An 18,175-nucleotide genomic window follows, 5' to 3' on the forward strand; every position below is an offset into this window, starting at 1 on the left:
TAGTTCCTAAGACTTAATTGAATTGTTTGGTTGGTAATTTTCTAGATTCTATCAGTTCGGAGGCTTGTTTGAAAGGCAAAGACGTGGTTGAGCTTTGAATTGATCCTTGGAGCAAGGTAAGTTTCGTGGTTAACTTTGACTTGAGAGATTAGGACTTGTTTGTGTATTTGCTACATGTTTAGATGTTAGATACAATGTATATATGAGGTGACGAGTAATTATGCGTTGTTGTCGGGTTAAAGCATGCGTGTGGAACTTTTTCCTTGTAATTATTGCTTACTTTGATCATGTTACCCATGTTTAGAGTAGTTACTTGTTAACTTGATTGTTCTTACTGTATTTATGGGCTTTTGTGATAACTGAGTATTGTTTCTAAAATTGAGATTGGTATTGTGGAACTATTGTTGATGTAAGGCTTGTTATGTTGATCCTATCTCTTTGTTACTACTTGTTCATTGTTTTATGGTAAGGGAGAGTGTTAATGCATGAAGGGATATGTCATGCTATATTGTGAGTGTTAATGCACGAAGGGTGATACCATGCTATATTGTGAGTGTTAATGCACGAAGGGTGATGCCGTATCTATTGATTTGTGATAAAAATGAGTGTAAAAGCATGAAGGATGATGTCGTGTCGTTATTATTGTTTCACTGTGAGGTTGAGAGTAAACGCACGAAGTTTTTATTCATTGTGTTCACTCATTTCATTTGTTAAAGGCATATTAACTGTTCTAGTTATAATTTCTGTTGTATTTCTCGTATCTTGTACCCCCTTTAGTAGTCCCCCTCCCAATAGCACATGTTTGGCTTTTATTTGTTGTTATCATGTTTGTATATTGTTATCTGCAAAGGTTTATTACATAAGTGTCTTGTCATAACCTCGTCACCACTTCGTCGAGGTTAGGCTCGACACTTACGGAGTACATGGGGTCGGTTGTACTCATACTATACTCTACACTTCTTGTGAAGACTTTGGTACTGGCCCCAGTTGTTCGTGAGGCGTAGCAGCGTGGACTTGCTCATTGGAGATTCGAGGTAGATCTATTGGTGTCCGCAGACCTTGAAGTCCCCTTCCATTTCCCCTATTTTAATGTTTCCTTTCGTTCAAATCAGTTGTATTTCTTTCAAACTCTATTGGTAGAAAAATTCTAGAAGCTCGTGAGTTGTGACTCCAGATCCAGATTGTAGTCGCTATTATGGGCACTTATGCTATTTCGCACTTAGTTTTATTTCATGTTGGCTTAATTGACCTTATTTATTGGAATTGAATAAAAGTTGGCTTAACAGTTTTCTAACATTGGCTTTCTTAGCAAGTAAAATGTTAGGCTCCATCACGATCCCGAAGGTAGGAATTTCGGGTCGTGACATAATTGCCTTGACTACCCGTTACCATATATAATTGTAACGGCTACATTGATCTCTGAAGATTTCCCGTAATCCAGATATTATCCTATCACCTTCCAAGGCTTGGCGAACTCGTTTCTCCTGAGTGACGGTGTCCTTTGATGTCTTTTTTGCAGTTGTGTATGTTACCCCTTTAGCTTTATCTGTGGAGATGGAGGCTTTGGAGGTTCTTGCTTGTTTTTCATGTATGGTTGTTTCCCCTTCCCATTGAACAGATCAGTAAGATAGTCTTGTTTCAATAGATATTCAACTTCCCCTTGCAAGAGCATGTAGTCTGTTGTTCTATGGCCATGTTTATGATGAAACTCGGACAAGAACTCCAGGTTCCTTTTAGTTCGGATCCGATCTCATCTCTTTTGGCCATTATGCCTTGTCTCTCATTTCTCTTAGAACAACCACCAATTCAGAAGTGCTGGCGTTAAAACTATAATCTCTTATTCTTGCTTGAGGGCTAGAATCGTTGCTTCGGGTGTCCCGCTCCTTTTTAAATCGGGAAGAAGAAATCGTCTCTTTTTGCCTTGGTCTTGAATCAAAATGTGAATTCTCTTGTTTAGGTTGGGAATCTCGCCCCGGAGGTCTCATATAAGGCTCGTACATGTTCTTACCAGACCTTCTCTTTGATTCCGAGCATCTAGGACCTGGCCTTTCATCTACCCTTGGCTGTGTAACTGTATCTTCTTCTATCCGCAGCTTCGTGTTGTATCGATTGTACACACCGTTCTAAATAGTTGCAGGAAACTCCCGAACTTTCTTTCAACCTCCTCGTAGCTTCTGAACTTTTCTCATTCAAATTGCATACAAATGCCATAGCAGCCCAATTATCAGGTACTCGTGGCAGCATTATTCTTTCACGTTGGAATCTATCTACGAACTCTCCGGACAATTCTGTACTCCCCAGTTTAACTTTAAAGATATCATTAATCCTTTTTTTTCAACTTCCCCCCCCCGAATGTGCCTTCATAAATGGATCTGCAAGCTCAACAAAAGAATCAATAGATTCTCAAGTAAGAGCGAATACCATGTTAGCTCCCCTTTAGTGAGAGTTTTGCCAAACTTCTTATCGAAGACTGATTTTATCTCCTGCTTGGTTAAATCATTGCCTTTCAGGCCTGTGGTGAAAGCATTAACATGATCTCGTGGGTTATATGTCCCATCAAATTTAGGGATATCAGGCATTTTAAACTTTTTGGGAATTGGCAAGGGAGTTGCACTTCTCTTCCAGGGTTGTTGTGAATATTTGTCAATATCCACACCCTTGTTCGCAGGAGGCACGCCAGGTATTTGTTCTATATGTTCATTTTGCTCCTTCAGCTGCTTCTGCAGAGTTAGTACTAAACTTTGTAAATTAGAATTATTCGGTGTACCTGATCCTCCATTGCGGGATTCATTTGGCATTTCTCTACTTCCAGAGTTAGCGAGTCTGGAACACGGATTTTCCAAGGTGGTATTCACTGGTAGATTCATTTGGAGTTTGTTATGCGTTGGGAAATCCACTAGCAAAAGCTCGTGGCGTTTCGTTCACATGTTGTGCAATCAACTGCTTCAAAGCATCTTGATCGACGATTTGGTCACCTCCCTGTTTCCCATCAATACGCAGACCTTTCAGGTGAACTTTCTCGTGAATGTTGGGGAGTAGTTGTGGTTACGTGATGTGGTAGAGTTTAACCTTGTTGATTCAGCTAGTTATTCTCATTAGCACTAGACATGTTTTGTTGCTAAAAACAAAATTTAAAAAGTGAACAGATTATCAAAGTCGCAGCAACAGAATCAATTTGTTTAACCAAAAAAAAAAAATCTCGATCAAAGCGAATATCAAGAAAAGTTCGGGTGACTGATAACCAAAATTATTTTACTTTCTTGGTAATTCAAAGAATAAAAAAAAATAATGGAAATATTATATAAGGAAAGAAAGCTTAATGTAGATCGACAATCTCTCCCAGAATTGCGGTTTGAACACTTTAAATAAAGTAAAAAACTAATTGCATATATTCATAATATTCATATGTCTTTACAAATGAGGATCGGTTCCTTATATAATGATACATAATTATAATGGTTTTCCTACTTAATTCTGCTTGTTAATGACATTAATTTCCTTGATTGTCCGTTACCATATATAATTGTTGTGGTTACATTAAAGGTTGAGATTTCCCGTAATCAAGATCAATGTTGATTTTCCTTCCTTATTTATAACAGATTCATGAATATTCCCCTTTTATGGTCTTCATTCATCTCATGCCTATTTATTCTTTTTCGGTTGTTAGGGCCGGTACCTTTTCTGATGGAACACCGGGGGGTGTTTCGTTCGTGCCTTTTCAATTCCTTTAATTCACTTAACCGAAAGTGTCATTTGTCGTCTTGTTGATGGTCCGCGTGTCTTGCCTTTTTTCCACCAATACACCTCATATAATTATTATTACGTTCAAATGATATTGTACTAGTCCTTAGCCATCTTCCATATGTAAAACGGTATCTTAGATATACGTTATCGCAATTAATTCCTTCAAACTTCACGAAATTCTTAAGGTCACTACACCATATTAGGTATTTTTAATCATAAGAATTTTTTTTCTAAACATCTTGTATTTCTCTCTTAAATGTTCGCTTATTAAACATTCCACAAATTAGAGCTATGGGGGTTGATGAATTTGCAACAACAACAAAAAAAAGCAACAAATACTTCTTATATTTTTTTTCTAAAACAGTGAATATGTAAAAATTAATTAGCGCATGTTATTGTAGACGATTGAATTTTATTTGAGTTTAAGTCCATTAAATTATTTGGACCACATGATAAAATCAAAGACATATCAGCCCAAACAATGATTACAGGCTAGAATAATTGAATTTATTATTTAAATCCAATATGCGTATATGGATTTAATTAAGAGCCTGAGTTAATTGGGCTAGTTCATCTTGTTGGACTTCAAATGATAAGCCCAAAATCCATGCCACGTGTCAAAGGACATGGCACGCCAAGTCAAATCAAGGGCCACTAAAATCATGCCACGCGCATAAGTGATGTAGCATGCCAAGTCAAATGTAAGGACCAATCAAATGTCGCCAAATATTCAAATGACATGGTTCAACCAATTATGTGCAAGCTTATCACATAGCTTTAGTGATAGGTTTGACTCAAGTTGGCCAATCAAATTGGAGGAAAAAGATATGTGTTTATCACAAGTTCCCTCCCCTCCAACTATAAATAGGGGGTCTCCATAAGGCTAAAGGGAGAAGAAAAAAGATACATATTGAAGCTCTCCTCCACAGTGGTGATTCGCAAGTCTTCCGCATAGCAAGAAGTTGTCGTCTCCAAGGGTGAGCCGCAAGTTTTCTATCCTCCACGTTTGTGGTCAAAGCCTAGCTCTGCATTCATGGTCAAATCCCAATAACAAGTGGTCCATCAATTCAACAACAAGAGAAGCTCTCGAATTGACGGCCGTGAGGAGAAGAATCAGAGGATTACATCTTTTAAACTTAAGATTGTTCAAAGATTGTAACCCGCGTAAATTATTGAAATACAAATACTTTTTTTGTAGCTATATTTCTTGTCTTGATTATTATTTTCAGGAACGAAATTTTAGTTGATACAAATTTTGGCACGCCCAGTGGGACATATCTTTTCCTCTCATCTCTTCTCTCCAACAATCAAAATTCAAGAACGCTAAATGGCTTCAAATAAAATCAACTCCGGTTCAACTTCCACCAAGGCTGCTAACTCCAAGTTCTATGATGATGTGGAAAGCATCCTCGATATTACCTTTGGAAGCTTTGGACTAGTTACGAGGAGAAAAGCAAGCTCTTTAGGACAACAAGCACCCCAAGTTCCATCTGCGTCAACCCCTATTTTCGGATCTTCATCCTCAAAAGGAGCAAGATCTTCCACAAACGTATCTGAAGAAGGAAGCGATGTTGCTGAAAAGATCAAGAAAACTCTTGCTCTGCTTGACCTCTCCTGATCCAAGCACTCTGCTGTGAAGGAAGATGATGATGCTTCAAGTGATGGGTCCTCCTCACTTACACCACATAGCGTGAGCCGATCAAGGATCAATCATTCAGTCGCCTTATGAAGAAAGGTGTCCCTTTCAAATGGGACCAAGCATGCAGTAATGCCTTTGAGAGCATTAAATCCTACTTGATGAAGCCTCCAGTTTTAGCAGCCCCTATACCTGGAAAGCTATTGATACTATACATTGCGGCACAAGAAAGGTCCGTTGGAGCACTGTTGGCCCAAGAAAATAGTGAAGGGAAAGAAAACTCTCTTTACTACTTGAGCAGGATGATGACACCGAACGAGCTGAATTATAGCTTGTTTGGCCAAGCTTCTCAAGACAAAAAAGTGCCTTTTTCCCTAATTTGAGGTGTTTGGCCAAACTTATTTGGGAAAAAAATGTGCTTTTGGGAAGAAGCAGAAGCAGTTTCAGAGAAGCAGAAAAAAGTAGCTTCTTTCCAAAAGCAGAAGCAGAAGCAGTTTTTGCTTTTCTTCTTACCTAAAATACCCTTAACAAAATATAGTATATACCAAAATAACCCTTAAACCTAATACTTAGGATATTAATTTATAAATATTTCTTCTTATTTTTAGGAAACTTTCTAATATATAGTGTCTTTAGGGGTGAATGCTTTTATATTTGTTGAAGGAATTTTAATATATTTAACTTATATTAAAAGAATTAAGTACTTTTTAATTTTATTTTCATATTTTACTTAAATAAAATGAATTTTTTTTAATTATTGCATGTAATAACAAAATCTTGATATTATTTACTTATAATATTAATTATTAAGTAAATCTATTCATGTCCTTATTCGTAATTTGACATTTAAAAGCACTTTCTAAAAAGCTTGGCCAAACACAAATTATTTCTCAAAAGTGCTTCTCAGACTGATTAGCCAAACACAAACTGATTCTCTCCAAAAGTACTTTTTTCAAAAGCACTTCTCAAAATAAGCTGATTTCTCCAGCTTGGCCAAACATGCTATTATTCGCCAATTGAAAAGTTGTGTTTGTCGCTAGTCTTCTCAATTCAAAAGTTGAAGCATTACTTTCAATCTCATATTGTTCGTCTTGTTTCTAAGGCAAATCCCATCAAGTTTGTGATGTCAAAACCTATTCGTAGCGATCGACTAGTGAGATTGTACCTCTAATTTCAACAATTCGAGATTTTATACATTCCTCAAAAGGCTGTAAAAGGACAAGCATTGGCAGACTTCTTGGCAGATCATCTGATACCTGATGACTGGGAGCTAACCGACAAACTACCTGATGAGGATGCAATGGTCGTTGAAGTTTAACCTCCATGGAAGATGTACTTTGATGGTGCTGCACATCGTCGAGGAGCTGGTGTTGGTGTAGTATTTGTCACTTCCCAAGGTGAAGTCTTGCCCTACTCCTTCACCTTGACACAACTCTGTTCCAACAATGTTGCTAAGTACCAAGCATTAATACTTGGGCTTGAAATATGAAGCAATTGCAATTGCAAGTCTTTGGAGACTCCCAGTTAGTGGTCAATCAGCTTTTAGGTAGTTATGAGGTCAAGATGCCTGAACTATGCCCATATCATGATTACGCTAAAAAATTAATGGGTTGGCTCAGTGATGTGACTATTCAGCATGTGCCAAGGAAAGAAAACAAGAAAGCGGATGCTTTAGCTGCCCTAGCTTCATTGTTAACCCTGCTTGATCAAGCGCAAGTTATTGTCTACAAAAAATGGGTAGTACCGTCGCCAAATGAGGCTGAAGGTAAAGAAAATAAACTCAAGCATCTTGTCGCTGTTTCTGAAGTCGAGAAAGAAGAATGGAGACAACCCATTATTGATTACTTGTGTTATGGGATACTTCCAGAAAATCCGCGGAGAAGAACTGAAATCTGTCGTCGTGTACCTCGCTTCCTTTACTACAAAGATACCATATACAGAAGATCATTCGAGGGACTACTCTTGCTATGCTTAGGGGAAGATGAAACACTCCAAGCTTTACAAGAAGCGCATTCTGAGGTATGTGGGTCACACCAGTCTGGACCAAAGCTCCACTTCCATATAAAAAAGATGGGATATTATTGGCCAATGATGGTAAAAGATTGCTTGGACTATGCTCGAAGATGCAAGGCTTGTCAATTCCATGCGAATTTTATTCATCAACCTCTTGAAGTGTTGCACCCGACTGTGGAATCCTGGACGTTTGACGCTTGGGGATTGGATGTTGTTGGACCACTACCAAAGTCCTCTGGTGGGCACCTATACATCCTGGCTGCAACCGATTACTTCTCAAAATAGGCTAAAGTTGTTGCTCTTAAGGAAGTAAAGAAGGAAAATGTTGCTAATTTCATCCGAGTAAACATTATTTATCGCTTTGGCATTCCCCGTTACATAATAACGGATAATGGAAAGCCATTCGATAATAGGTTGATGAATAAGGTTTGTGATCTCTTTGGCTTCAAGAAACGTAACTCTTCGATGTACAATGCTGCCGCCAATGGTCTGGCTGAAGTATTCAACAAAACTCTATGCAACTTGCTAAAGAAAGTCGTCTCCAAATCCAAACGAGATTGGAATGACCGTATGGAAGAAGCTCTATCGGCATATAGGACGACTCACCTCACGCCAACACAAGCAACTCCGTATTCACTTGTTTATGGAGTCGAAGCCGTCTTGCCACTTGAGCGTCAAATACCTTCATTACGACTGGCTATTCAAGAAGGGATCACTGGTGAAGAAAATGCTCAACTTCGATTAGCAGAGTTGGAGGCTCTTGATGAGAAGAGGTTGGAAGCTCAACAGAGTCTTGAATGTTATCAAGCTCGATTGTCTCGTGTCTTCAATAAAAGAGTTCGCCCGAGATCCTTTCAAGTAGGAGATCAAGTCCTTATCGTACGAAGACCTATAATTACTTCCCATAAACCTGTAGGGAAGTTCACTTCAAAATGGGATGGGCCCTATGTTGTACAAGAAGCTTACTCAAGTGGGGCTTACAAGCTGGTTGATGCAGATGGCATGAGAATTAGCCCTATCAATGGCAACTTTTTGAAGAAGTACTATCCTTGAAGTTGCAACGCTCCTCGACGTATGAGCCTAAACTGCAAGTTATGACGCTCCTTGATGCATGATCCTAAACTGCACGTTGCTACACTCCTGGCCCGCATGAGTCTAAACTGTGTACGGCCCAACCAAAAAAAAAGAAGTCCGCTAGGTTGAAAACCTCGCGAGAGGTGGCCTAGGAAAAAATTAGGACATAAAAAAAACAAAAAAAAATCATCCCTCTGAACTACGTTATGACTTGATCCTCTTTATCGAGGTACGTAGGCAGCTTAGACTTTCATTCTAAGTTCAGTCGCATGAGTTTTAAAAAAATAAAAGTTTGGCATCATCGGATCATTACATTAATTCTTCCAAGTGTAGAGGCACATATCTATGAGGAAAATGAGACGATTTGCGTTGAAATATAAAAGATGTTTTATTTCTTCAATAGTACAAAAGTTGATACATCCAAAAATGTAGATACAACAGGAACTAGACATTTTTCTATACAAAAGCCTAAATCATGAAGATAATCGTAAACTAGGCTTTGTTGTTGACTCGTCTAAATGCTTTTCTAAGTCTATATGACATCTCCACATTTGATGCCATTCTCAATTGTTGGTTGAAGGTCCCAATCACCATGGGAGCCGCCATTGATGAGCTTCAAGACTATCAACAAATCAAGTGCAATAGTTGGTGAAGGGGTGGCTCCACATCTTGTATGACACCTCGGTCTGATATCCAGACTCTTTGAGCTTCTTTGCGAGTCTTCAAAAGAAATAAATGAAGAGATAAGATTTGTGACGCATATAGCCAAAGCTACTACACGCAAGACTATAGAGTCAATTTCAAGAAGAAAAAAAACATTTGTAGGACAATTCAGAGAGCATAGAGCTGGAAAGCAAGCTCGACAGACGACGGGATCAACTTTGAAAAACTACTGCAGTCCATCTTGAAGACGTTTTGCTCCTAACATTTTATATGTTGTAGATTTGTATGTCTAGTTTGTCATGATTTTTTTGCCGGAACTACACGAATCTGAAAGTTACTGCAGCTACGTGGACTTTGAGAATTTTCTGTTTCTAGCTCGGAAGGAGTTATGCCACGAAACTCATATGTATTGCAGATCTCTAAGTGTACTTTCTAACAGCGCAAATGGATCTCAATTTGGAGTCTCCTAGCTCGAGATATGAATCATTCGACAGAAGTGCACAAAGCAAAAACAAACGCAAGGCGGACATCAGGAGCGAATTCAAAGTAATATCGTGACCAATCTAAAAGGAGTTCTGCCACGATATTTTCAGGTGTTGTAGGTATCAAACTTATCTTTCCGATGTTGCAGACGTCGTGGGATCCCGATACCCATAGCTTGAGATATGAAGTTTTTTACAAAAGCGCGCAAAGCTGGATTGCAAGTGCGGCAGACATTAGGAGCAATTTCAAACTACTGTTGCGGGCAATCCGAAAGGAGTTCGTCCTTGATATCTTCAAGTTGCAGAAATTGTAGTGTTCTCTCCAATGGCACAGATGGCTTGCGATTCTGACACTTGTAGATTGAGATATGAATTTTTCCACGAGTGCACACAAAGTTGAATAGCGAGTTCGGCAGATAGATGGGTGAATTTCAAAATATTGCTGCGGCTAATCTGCTCAGAATCCTTCCATGATGTTTCGGGGATTTCCTTACTCTGAGTCTTCTTTCCAGTGGCTCAGACGGCTAGCGATTTGGACGTTCCTAGCTTGAGGTATTTTTCGTTCCAATGACAGCATGCAGTGTTGTGAAGCCGAAATGACAAACTTGTGCATCACCTTCAAAAGTTCATTCCGACTTGTCCTGTTGCAAGTTTTGATTCTGCAGAACCAAGCGGATTGCAGTTTGGACACTCCTAGGTCGAGATACAGTTTTTTTAATGCAAGCATGAAATGCTATGAAGTCAAAGTAGCAGAGACACGCCAAGTGCTTGCTCGCCGAAGTTGGAAAGGCCAACTCCAAGCCTGTTCCGCGCCAATCTTCAAGAACTCTGCGCTTGCATAGAAGAATACAGTCGCTCCAACTCCAAGCCTCTTCCGCGCCAATCCGATGAGAGGTGCCATGTGCTCGCTCTTCAGGGATGAACTCGGTCTTCATCTTCGGCATGACCATGGATTTCGAAGGTAAGATGCCAAAGGACCAGACATATCGCAATTCGGATTCACCATACACAAGATATGATCTCTTTTGCAAGAAAAACAAAAAAAAAAAAAAAAAAAAAGAAAGTTCACGAGTTTGAAAGTTTACTGCGGTTAGGCCAACTTCAAGAATTTTCTGTTAAGAGCTCGAAAGGAGTTTTGCTATGGAAATCGTATGAGTTGTAAGCCTCTGAGTGTAATTTCTAACGGAGCAAACGGATTTCAATTCCGATTCCCCTAGCTCAAGATACATTGTTTTTCGCTGAAAGTACACGAATCAGAAAGTTTACTGTGGTTAGGCCAACTTCAAAACAAAAAAAGCTGTTGACAGCCCAAAAGGAGTTTTGCTATGAAATTCATATGCGTTGTAGGTCTCTAAGTTTACTTTCTAACGGATCAAACGGATTGCAATTCCGATACTCCTAACTAAAGATACATTGTTTTTCGCTGAAAGTACGCAAATCGGAAAGTTTACTGCGGTTAGGCCAACTTCAAAAAATTTCTGTTAACAGCCCAAAAGGATTTTTGCTATGAAATTCATACATGTTGAAGGTCTCTAAGTTTACTTTCTACTGGAGCAAACGGATTGCGATTCCGATACTCCTAGCTCAAGATACATTACTTTTCGTTGAAAGTACACGAGTTTGAAAGTTTACTACAGTAAGGTTGACTTCAAGAATTTTCTGTTGACAGCCCTGAAGGAGTCCTAATATGAAATGCATACATGCTGAAGGTTTCTAAGTTTACTTCCTAACAGCACAGACGGATCAGGATTCCGACACTCCTAGCTCGGGATATGATGTTCTACGCTAAAATTATGCAAACCTGTAAAGTTACTGCAGTTAGAACAAATTCAAGAAACTACTGCAACTAATCCAGAAGGAATTTTGATCTGAAATTTTGACACGAGGTTGCGGTATAAGTCTGGTTTCGGGTGCATAAACTAGACTTCGGGTTGCACCCACCTACACCAAGATATGGCTGGTTCAGCAAGAGTGGACAAAGCCGTGAAAGGAGCGAGTCATGATTGGAGGCCGCCTTCAAAAAAAAAAAATTAGTTCTGGTCGGTCCAGAAAGATATTCAATCTGAAACTTTAATATGTTGCAGCACTTGATACCTGGTTTCTAGGGGATTAAGGGTTTCGTGATTTGAGCGCTTCTAACTGAAGATATGGATTTTTTTCCACTAGAGCGCGCAAAGCTGTAAAACATATGTATCTGACTTAGAGATCAACTTCAGGAATCAGCTCGGACCAATGCGGAAGGAATTTCAAGGCGCATGAAGTGAATGACATATGTTGTAATAGAAAACAACTCTGCCGCACGTGATCTTCACTGCCTCTCCAGCATCATATCATGAAGCTTTTGCTGTGTACTATTTTCGGATCTTGGCGTAGGCCTTCAATACAAACGGACGCACTGCGAAGTCCCTAAAAAACATATGAGCAAGTCGTCCAGTTAGAATTCATCAAATACGTGCATCCAGTAAAGAGTCGCCTAAATATGTTTGTCACTGAATGGAGTCCATGGCTCGCATTTGGGAATGGTCATTCGACTGAAGCCTCCATGAGTAGATGGCTGCAACTTAAAAAAAACAGCTTTTCCACCGCAGTGGAAACTGAACCAAAAAACAAAGGGAATTCTTCTAAGAAGCATAATTAAAGCAGCGCAACAACTTTGAACACTATCAGCAAAATAACTTACCATTGTGTAGTAGACACAGCCGATCGAGCTCAAGTATTGTGACAATAAAAAGTGCCGCAGCGTTTCATTCGGCATGTCTCCAACAACGGAGCAAAGCATCTGAAAAAGCAACTTTGGTCGTTCAACGACCTTTCTTAGCAGCATCAGGAAGCAGTGATCAACAAACATAAGGTGCAACTCTGACCAGCAACACACCAAAAATGGGAATTATACAAAAGTGTAAAGATGGAGAATCGACCAAGCAAAGAACCTGAGCGTCATATGTTTTAGAAATAAACGGTTTCAGAACTATGACACCAGTTAGTTTATCTCAATTAACCTCGATATATCTGTATAATTCATCCATGCCATAATTCACAGGAAACTCAAAATTCAATGAGACAACGCAAATAAAAAGAAAGTACTTTTATTGCTCTAAGAAAAGAAATATCAATACATGATATTCGTCTCCAAAATAAGAAAGAAGCAGGGGATCCTAAATAAAAAATAAAAAATCTAAAGCTATGGAAAAGGTTTGAAGCTAAAGATTTGCTGGAGACTCGTTTTAACTGCGTCTTTCAAGAGTGACAGTTTCTCCGCTTTATCATCCGACAACGGAACATTCACCTCAATGGTATAAATCTCGCCTTCGGTAACGGTGATTTCCTTTTGACTTTTGGACAGCATCTCTTGTTGTTTATCCAGGAGCACGATGATCTTCTTCTTTTTATAGGTCAGGGCTGCTAACGGATTGCAATTCCGATACTCCTAGCTCAAGATACATTACTTTTCGTTGAAAGTACACGAGTTTGAAAGTTTACTGCAGTAAGGTTGACTTCAAGAATTTTCTGTTGACAGCCCTGAAGGAGTCCTAATATGAAATGCATACATGCTGAAGGTTTCTAAGTTTACTTCCTAACAGCACAGACGGATCAGGATTCCGACACTCCTAGCTCGGGATATGATGTTCTACGCTAAAATTATGCAAACCTGTAAAGTTACTGCAGTTAGAACAAATTCAAGAAACTACTGCAACTAATCCAGAAGGAATTTTGATCTGAAATTTTGACACGAGGTTGCGGTATAAGTCTGGTTTCGGGTGCATAAACTAGACTTCGGGTTGCACCCACCTACACCAAGATATGGCTGGTTCAGCAAGAGTGGACAAAGCCGTGAAAGGAGCGAGTCATGATTGGAGGCCGCCTTCAAAAAAAAAAAATTAGTTCTGGTCGGTCCAGAAAGATATTCAATCTGAAACTTTAATATGTTGCAGCACTTGATACCTGGTTTCTAGGGGATTAAGGGTTTCGTGATTTGAGCGCTTCTAACTGAAGATATGGATTTTTTTCCACTAGAGCGCGCAAAGCTGTAAAACATATGTATCTGACTTAGAGATCAACTTCAGGAATCAGCTCGGACCAATGCGGAAGGAATTTCAAGGCGCATGAAGTGAATGACATATGTTGTAATAGAAAACAACTCTGCCGCACGTGATCTTCACTGCCTCTCCAGCATCATATCATGAAGCTTTTGCTGTGTACTATTTTCGGATCTTGGCGTAGGCCTTCAATACAAACGGACGCACTGCGAAGTCCCTAAAAAACATATGAGCAAGTCGTCCAGTTAGAATTCATCAAATACGTGCATCCAGTAAAGAGTCGCCTAAATATGTTTGTCACTGAATGGAGTCCATGGCTCGCATTTGGGAATGGTCATTCGACTGAAGCCTCCATGAGTAGATGGCTGCAACTTAAAAAAAACAGCTTTTCCACCGCAGTGGAAACTGAACCAAAAAACAAAGGGAATTCTTCTAAGAAGCATAATTAAAGCAGCGCAACAACTTTGAACACTATCAGCAAAATAACTTACCATTGTGTAGTAGACACAGCCGATCGAGCTCAAGTATTGTGACAATAAAAAGTGCCGCAGCGTTTCATTCGGCATGTCTCCAACAACGGAGCAAAGCATCTGAAAAAGCAACTTTGGTCGTTCAACGACCTTTCTTAGCAGCATCAGGAAGCAGTGATCAACAAACATAAGGTGCAACTCTGACCAGCAACACACCAAAAATGGGAATTATACAAAAGTGTAAAGATGGAGAATCGACCAAGCAAAGAACCTGAGCGTCATATGTTTTAGAAATAAACGGTTTCAGAACTATGACACCAGTTAGTTTATCTCAATTAACCTCGATATATCTGTATAATTCATCCATGCCATAATTCACAGGAAACTCAAAATTCAATGAGACAACGCAAATAAAAAGAAAGTACTTTTATTGCTCTAAGAAAAGAAATATCAATACATGATATTCGTCTCCAAAATAAGAAAGAAGCAGGGGATCCTAAATAAAAAATAAAAAATCTAAAGCTATGGAAAAGGTTTGAAGCTAAAGATTTGCTGGAGACTCGTTTTAACTGCGTCTTTCAAGAGTGACAGTTTCTCCGCTTTATCATCCGACAACGGAACATTCACCTCAATGGTATAAATCTCGCCTTCGGTAACGGTGATTTCCTTTTGACTTTTGGACAGCATCTCTTGTTGTTTATCCAGGAGCACGATGATCTTCTTCTTTTTATAGGTCAGGGCTGCTAATTGTGTCTCGACACTCGCAAGAGCCACTTGAAGTCTTTCAGCAGACTCATTTGCCTTCCCATATTCCAACTTCGCATCATCGAGGTGTTGTTGCGCATTAGAGAGTGAATCTTGGTGTAATTCTCTACTCATCTTGGACGATCTTAAAGCATCATACTCTGTATAAGTCTTGAAGAAAGCTTCAACAAGATCCTCCAAAGTAGAAATATCAATGATATTCTCTCTTCGTATTTCCGTAAGAATCAAACTAATACTTTCCTCCAACTTCATAAAGCTATCTGTGGAATCTACAGAGAACTCTTTGATCCACTCGCATAATTCACGCCACATCACAGAAACAAAAGTTGATTTGGCACGACAAATAGTCCCATGCGGCTCTTTGCTTGAAGCACCAGGCTGCAATGGCCATGAGGAAGGCCTAAACGATTTTGGGTGCATGACCTCAGTTGTAGCAGCCGTAGCTTCACTCGTCACAGCTGGTTGGATAAACTTTCTATGAACTGGAGAAGAAGAATATGGCTTTCTAGGTGGTATTAACTCCACCGAAGAGGCTCCACCCATACCATGATACTTAGAACCATTTGGTGACTTATGGGAACTCTTTGCTGTCATACCAAGATCATCTATGTCAGCAAAGCAATCCTCAATAATGTCACCCCCAAGCTCATCATTGCATAATTCTTGAAGATCCGACTGAAAATATATATATAGAAGAAGAAGAAGAAAAAGCTGTTAGTATTCAAAAAAAAAGGAAAAAAAAATAAAGTAATAGGAATACAAACAAGAAGAACTCTACTTGTTCTGGTAATTCAGGGAATGGCATTGTTAATTAGCCCGTATCCTCATCCATAAAGGCATCATCCTCAATAATGATGGTATCTAAGGCAGCAGTACCGCAACAGACGTCACCCAACTCCTTCGCCTTCTTGTTCGGACGGTTCCAATGGTGGTCTTCGCTAGATTCACTCTCTACTGGACTGGAAGCTATAGTAATATCTCCAATACCATTTGGAACAATGGGAAGATGATTTTTCTCTTCACAAAGTGGCACAAGGTTGGGCTCTCTATCACTGCCCTAGTTTGACGAAACTAGGCACTCCTTCCTTTTGCAAGAGTCGTTGGATACCTTGGGGCAGTAGTAGTTGTCTTCAAGGCCAATGAACGTCGCCTAACTTTCTTTTTCGTCGGTGCATTCCCATCCTTCATGACTTTGGACTTGGAAAGGGTCTGGGCTGCTTGCAGAAGGTCATTTGACTTCGTCTTAGGCTTGGAAGAAGGAGAAGGTAGCTTTACTTTCAGTCGACTCGGGACCCCTTTAGATCGCACATGCACTTGATCTTGCCTTGGACTTGTCGAAACAATATGAGGGTTCTTTTTTGAAGGATCTAGTCGATGTATTGGCCACCAGTCTATGTACTCACGAGTCATTAAGGTCACATCGTTTAACGGACGTAGTGGCACAATGAATTTCAAGGAGGTACCAAGACGTGTGGATGAATCCCAAAGTTGCACTAGTGCCTGCAACGTACCATCATAGGGCTGCTCCATAAGATCTCCAGGGATGTCTTGGCAAAAACCAAACTGCCTACTAAACCTGTGAGGGTTGTAGGACTCCACGATAAAAGTAGCATCATGCCTAAGGGTGAGATAGCTAGAGCGAAGAGATATAAAAAATTCGCTGAACGAATCTGAAAGTTTGCCATTTTCCGTAAAGTGTAACTCTTTGCCGCGCAACAATGCCAAATGGTAGAGTTGACGGGCATCATCACGTTGGAACAACCTTCGAGCATCAGAAAGGTTGAAATATTTATCCACCTTCTCGCCTAAAATTTTGCATAAGGGTAAACTTCGGTTCATGTGATTAACACGATGGTGGGTCTCAAAATACTCTCCCATCCAACCACACACATAGTGTATGGGAAAAATTACATCACTTGCAATCAGGTCATTGGAAGTGGAGATCTCCCTCAAGCCATGGTATATGCTCGCAAGGAGCAGGACTGCTAAAGAGAATTTTACTCCACGAGCCATTAAGCTTGCAACTTTGAAAACACTAGCACGAACGTGGTCAACCTTCTTATTTGGAAGCACAAACTTACAGAGCCAACATGCAAGGAAAGCCGCCAAGTTAGTCTCATTTATAAGAGACTCTTCCACACCTAGCTCGATAAAGGGGGCATTCTCCTCGTTTGTTCATGGTAGGAAGGTTTTGTCTATACGTCCCGAAGGATTATGATTCTACCTCGGCTTGGTGGTCCGTACCTTTGACGTCTTTTGCAGAGGCTCAGCATACCTGCTCGGCCCTCTAAACCAGAACCCCACCCAATCATGGACGGAGAACTCATGAAATTCCCCTTTTGCAAGCCTGTGGAACGCTGAAAACAAGTATAAGCAGCTTTCTGAGAGGAATGGCTTCACTTGATGGTCCATTTCTATCAACTCCTTCGCTGAAGGAACTACTTCGTCATAAAAGGACCCATGCATGGGAAGGCCTCCAATGGTTCGCAGGTCCCATAAAAATATAGATAATTCTCCAATGAAGGTAGAAAGTGTGTTGGTGGAAGGACGCCAAAGCTCACAAAAGGCCTGAAGCACGTTGTCGTTATAATCGTACGTAAACAATGAAGCGTATATGGCATCGTAGACCTTCAGATCTTCCAAAAAAATTTTGTGGTGGGGGAGCACATCTTCTACCCACTCCCAGTAGCCGGGTATGTAGCGAACCTTGCCAAAGCCAGAAGGGGGAACATTCCAAGTGTGGAAGCATCCATTGCGATGAGAAAATTCAGACGGCGCGACTTCCCGATGAGTTGCGGACTTCAAAATAGGGACCTTCATGCTAGTTGTCACACCTCCTTTTTGCGCGCCCGCCCCTAAGGATAAATGCGCGAGGGGAGTTTTTCCAATTTAAGTGACAATATTCGAAATGGGATTATTTATTTAATTCAGAGTCGACACTTGGGAAATGTTTGGCTTTTGGTGTCCCAAGTCACCGGTTTATCTTGAATCCCAAATCGAGGAAATTTTCGACTTTTCCAAATGAAGTCTGCGAACCAGAAATTCTAAGTAAGGAATTCTGTTGACCCGAGGGAAGGTGTTAGGCACCCTCGAATCCCGTGGTTCTAGCACGGTCGCTTAAATTGTTATAATGGCTAAATATCGGATTTAAATACATGTTGTGACTTATGTGCTTTTATTAAGTTTAAAACCGCTTTTATTATTATCATTTATTTTTATAGAATTGCAACGTCATGAAAATGCATCTCGAACCACGTCACAATCAATGCACCCGTAGTTGTTAACACATTT

The 18,175-nt window shown here is 40.0% G+C and overlaps 3 protein-coding genes and 2 long non-coding RNA genes across 6 annotated transcripts; 1 reads left to right on the plus strand and 4 right to left on the minus strand.

Moving 5' to 3' along the window:
- The first annotated feature begins 6,865 nt into the window (after positions 1-6,865).
- LOC138878608 (uncharacterized) lies at positions 6,866-8,446 on the plus strand. Its single transcript, XM_070158301.1, has 3 exons — positions 6,866-7,399; positions 7,679-7,735; positions 7,844-8,446. Exons 1-3 carry the CDS (start codon positions 6,866-6,868, stop codon positions 8,444-8,446), a joined length of 1,194 nt encoding a protein of 397 aa, XP_070014402.1.
- A 2,813-nt stretch (positions 8,447-11,259) lies between these two features.
- Positions 11,260-12,517, minus strand: LOC104241573 (uncharacterized). Its single transcript, XR_714760.2, has 3 exons — positions 12,293-12,517; positions 11,707-12,018; positions 11,260-11,626 (listed from the first exon to the last, which is right to left on the minus strand). It is a non-coding gene; the product is annotated as an uncharacterized lncRNA (long non-coding RNA).
- A 165-nt stretch (positions 12,518-12,682) lies between these two features.
- LOC104244195 (uncharacterized) lies at positions 12,683-14,365 on the minus strand. 2 transcript variants are annotated; one of them, XR_715423.2, is made up of 3 exons: positions 14,141-14,365; positions 13,555-13,866; positions 12,683-13,474 (listed from the first exon to the last, which is right to left on the minus strand). It is a non-coding gene; the product is annotated as an uncharacterized lncRNA (long non-coding RNA). The 2 variants fall into 2 exon arrangements; XR_011402403.1 differs by lacking the exon at positions 14,141-14,365 and having other exon boundaries at positions 13,555-14,082.
- Positions 14,366-14,530: 165 nt separating this feature from the next.
- On the minus strand, positions 14,531-16,180 carry LOC138877049 (uncharacterized). The gene is made up of 2 exons (XM_070156493.1): positions 15,663-16,180; positions 14,531-15,559 (listed from the first exon to the last, which is right to left on the minus strand). Exons 1-2 carry the CDS (start codon positions 15,687-15,689, stop codon positions 14,642-14,644), a joined length of 945 nt encoding a protein of 314 aa, XP_070012594.1. The 5' UTR covers positions 15,690-16,180; the 3' UTR covers positions 14,531-14,641.
- LOC138878609 (uncharacterized) lies at positions 15,956-17,704 on the minus strand. Its single transcript, XM_070158302.1, has 2 exons — positions 17,129-17,704; positions 15,956-16,939 (listed from the first exon to the last, which is right to left on the minus strand). Exons 1-2 carry the CDS (start codon positions 17,702-17,704, stop codon positions 15,956-15,958), a joined length of 1,560 nt encoding a protein of 519 aa, XP_070014403.1.
- Between the last annotated feature and the right edge of the window lie 471 nt (positions 17,705-18,175).

This window comes from Nicotiana sylvestris, chromosome 9, assembly GCF_000393655.2.
Source record: "Nicotiana sylvestris chromosome 9, ASM39365v2, whole genome shotgun sequence".
Classification (NCBI taxonomy): Eukaryota; Viridiplantae; Streptophyta; class Magnoliopsida; order Solanales; family Solanaceae; genus Nicotiana; species Nicotiana sylvestris.